Source organism: Vicia villosa, linkage group LG1 (assembly GCF_029867415.1).
Source record: "Vicia villosa cultivar HV-30 ecotype Madison, WI linkage group LG1, Vvil1.0, whole genome shotgun sequence".
NCBI classification, from domain to species: domain Eukaryota; kingdom Viridiplantae; phylum Streptophyta; class Magnoliopsida; order Fabales; family Fabaceae; genus Vicia; species Vicia villosa.
Genome location: NC_081180.1, coordinates 157792073 through 157795696, shown reverse-complemented (window position 1 = coordinate 157795696; position 3624 = coordinate 157792073). Strand labels below are relative to the sequence as shown.

General features: G+C 39.8%; 1 protein-coding gene across 1 annotated transcript; it reads left to right on the top strand.

The window, feature by feature from the left end:
* The first annotated feature begins 2470 nt into the window (after positions 1–2470).
* Positions 2471–3064, top strand: LOC131658147 (uncharacterized). Its single transcript, XM_058927479.1, has one exon. The coding sequence runs from the start codon at positions 2471–2473 to the stop codon at positions 3062–3064; it is 594 nt and encodes a 197-aa protein (XP_058783462.1).
* The last annotated feature ends 560 nt before the right edge of the window (positions 3065–3624 follow it).

Here is a 3624-nt window from a genome sequence, read left to right as displayed (position 1 = left end):
GCTGGATCTACCTTTAAAGGGAAGGCGTTTCACCTGGTCTAGCTTGGACGGGACTTCCATGAGCTGTATTGATAGATTTCTCGTGTCTGAAAATTGGATTCTTAAATGGGCTGATTCTCACCAATGGTGTTTGGATAAAGGTCTCTCTGGCCATTGTCCCATTATGTTATGCGAGAAAAAGTTGAATTGGGGCCCAAAACCTTTTCGAATGTTCAATTGTTGGAGAGAGTTAGAAGGATATCACAAATTTGTGGAAGAAACATGGAAATCGTTGGAGATACAAGGGTGTGGTGGATATATCTTGAAAGAGAAACTTAAATTAATCAAAGGGTACCTTAAAGAGTGGAGCAAGAAACATGTGGCGAACTTATACCAAAGAATTGTTGAAGCAAAAAAGATATTAAACGAGTTAGACATAAAAGGCGAAGTTTTAGAATTGTCTCCATATGAGGTCGAATCAAAGAGAGAGGCATCGACACAACTTTATGCGCTTTCAAGAATAAAGACAAGCATCATGTGGCAAAAGTCTCGTTCAAGATGGCTAAAGGAGGGGGATGCAAATACAAAATTCACTCATAGGTGTGTGGCACGTAGAAGGAAGTGTAATGAGATTAATTGTCTTGAGAAAGAAGGAGTAAAACTGACAGGCGTCCAGGAAATCAAAAAGGAAATCTTTGACCATTTTTCCGAGATGTTCAAAGATCAAAAAATAAACAGACCTATTCTTAGAGACTTTGAGTTTAAAAGAATAATCATAGAAGATAATGAGATTCTTACTGCTGAATTTTCTGAGGAAGAAATAAGAGGAGCAGTATGGGATTGCGACAGCTCGAAGAGTCCAGGTCTGGACGGGATAAATTTGGGGTTTATTAAGGATTTCTGGGAAGTGCTCAAAGGAGATTTCATCAAATTCATCACTGAATTCCACCAGAATGACAGATTAGTTAAGGGAGTAAACAATTCCTTCATAACATTAATCCCAAAAGTAGAGAATCCAGTAAAATTGAAACAGTTCATGCCCATATCGCTGATTGGAAGCATGTACAAATTGCTTGCTAAAGTTATCACAAACAGGTTGAAGAAAGTGATTCATAAGGTAATATCAGAAGCACAATTTGCTTTCTTAGAGGATCGAAAAAATGGAGATTGTATACTTATAGCATACGAATTAGTAGATGATGCCAAAAGACGGAGACGAGAAGCTTTAATGTTTAAAGTAGACTTTGAAAAGGCATTCGATACAGTGGACTGGAAATTCTTGGATTACATAATGGAGAGAATAAGGTTCATTGAAAAATGGAGAAATTGGATCTTTGAATGTTTGAGAACATCAAAAATTTCGGTATTGGTAAATGGGAGCCCCACCAAAGAATTTGCAGCAAGGAGAGGATTGAGACAAGGAGATCCCTTGTCTCCCTTTCTTTTCGTGCTGGCAGCAGAAGGTTTCAATCAAATGATGGTCAATAGTGTGCAAAGAAAACTCTTTGATGGCTATGAGTTCGGGAATAGTGAAGTGAAAGTTTCTCACATTCAATATGTCGACGACACTATAGTGATAGGTAAAAGGAGTTAGAAGAACGTTTGGGCAATCAAATCGATCTTACAATTATTCGAATTAGTGTCGGGCTTAAAGGTGAACTTCCATAAGAGTTCACTAATTGGTGTAAATATCTTTCTTGATTGGTTGGAGGAGGCGGAATCAGTACATAATTGCAAGGTGGGACTTACTCCATTTAAATACTTAGGGCTGGTTGTAGGCGGTAATCACCGTAGGAAAGGCGTATGGAAACCAGTGATCGACACTGTTAGAAGCAGATTGACATCTTGGAACAACAATCAGTTGTCAATTGGTGGTCGTATCTTCCTTCTTAAGTCAGTTATGTTTGCCTTACCAGTTTATTATCTTTCCTTCTTTAAAGCCCCGATATGTATTATCTCTAGTTTGGAATCAATGTTTAAGAAATTTTTGTGGGGTGGAGGAATGGAGAGAAAAAAAGGTGAATTGGGTGCAGTGGGACAAGATTTGCAGAGAAAAGGAGAAAGGAGGTTTAGGAATCAAAAACTTAGAGGCTTTTATTTTAGCCATGTTAGGTAAGTGGAAATGGAGGCTTCTTGCTGAAAAGAAGACGTTGTGGGCCAAAATTCTAGAATGTAAGTACGGGGAGATCGGATTCGGAGGAGGCAAGGTTGACAAGTTTAGTTCTCTGTGGTGGAGAGACTTACAATCATTAGACAAAGAGGAAAAAAGGTTTAGGCAAAATTGGTTTGATTCTAATTTAGTGAGAGAAGTAGGGGACGGATCGGAAAACCATGGCTGGAAGGAAGAACCCTAAAAAGCACATATCCGGAGCTGCATATGCTGGCTAGCAATAAGAACTCTACGGTGAGGGAAGCGATTAGAATTGAGGACGGGAATTTAGTTTGGAATTGTATCTGGGACAGCAGCTTAGAAAGAAAATATGAAATGTGAATGGCTGAAATAGTAGAGAAGATTCAAAGAGTTTCCTTGAGGGTCGACACTAAGGATTCATGGAGGTGGCACAAGAGTGTGTACACAACTAAAGACGCATATTCACTAATCATGGAGGGGCTGGTTACTCATGTAGGGGATGATAAGGAATTGGTTGCAGTATGGAGTAAATTAATCCCTCCGAAGGTCTCGGTTTTGGCTTGGAGAGTGTGGCAAAACAGAATTCCCACTAGAGATAACCTAGTTAAGAGAGGCATCTTGGTTGATTCTCAAAATTCATGCCCATTTGGCAGCGGTGAAGAGGAAAGTGTCGCTCACATTTTCTTCGAATGTTCGTTAGCTTGGAATGCATGGAGTGAGGTCTTAAGATGGCTCGGTTTCTTATATGTTTCTCATAACTCCGCATTGCAGAATTTCAATCATTTTGCAGTTATCACCAGTACCGGGAGAGTGTTAAAGACAGACTTACCGTCATTTGGTTTGCGTGTCTTTGGACAATTTGGAAAAGGAGGAACGCGGAGATTTTCAGCACCCCTGATCGATGTAGAAATCCCAGCATACTCGATATTTAGGAGATCTCTTAGAAATAGCTAAAGTCAAAGATCATAGGCTTTTGTTACACATTAAATCAGTTTATTTCAAACCCGAAAGTTTTCATAGGATGGGGCACCTAATAAGATGTGGCAATTTCGAAAGTACTGTCATGATTAGGTTGTTGCAGAGTTTTGGTGTCGTATTGGGTGTTAGTTATGTTGCTGGAAACCATTTTGTACTGAGCAGACGTTTGAGTTTGTTGGTTAGGGGTTTTCACTTTTGGGTCGGGTGTTGTTTAGGTGAGAGAAATGGAGTCAGTTTTGGTTGGTTACCTCGTTGGAAATTTGTGTCAGAATAGTTAGCAGCGGAGTAAGAATTGTATCGGCCAGGAGTTGGTTGCAGTATTACACTAATAGGCAGATGCTCTTTTAATAAAAGCTGGGAGTTTTTCTGCTGTCACGGGAGAAATGATTATATGCTCATGTTATAGCATGGCTGCTAGTTCGATTTCGGCGTAAGGGAGAAGTGGTGATCAATCAAGCGCGCTCTGCGAGAAGTATTGAATTCAGATTGAAAGATATCTAGAATTATCTTCAGGCGGCTTGTCTCGCTTGTTGGCA

Excerpts from the sequence above, each read along its gene's own strand:
- LOC131658147 (XM_058927479.1), top strand. The coding sequence starts at position 2,471 with ATGGCTGAAATAGTAGAGAAGATTCAAAGAGTTTCCTTGAGGGTCGAC.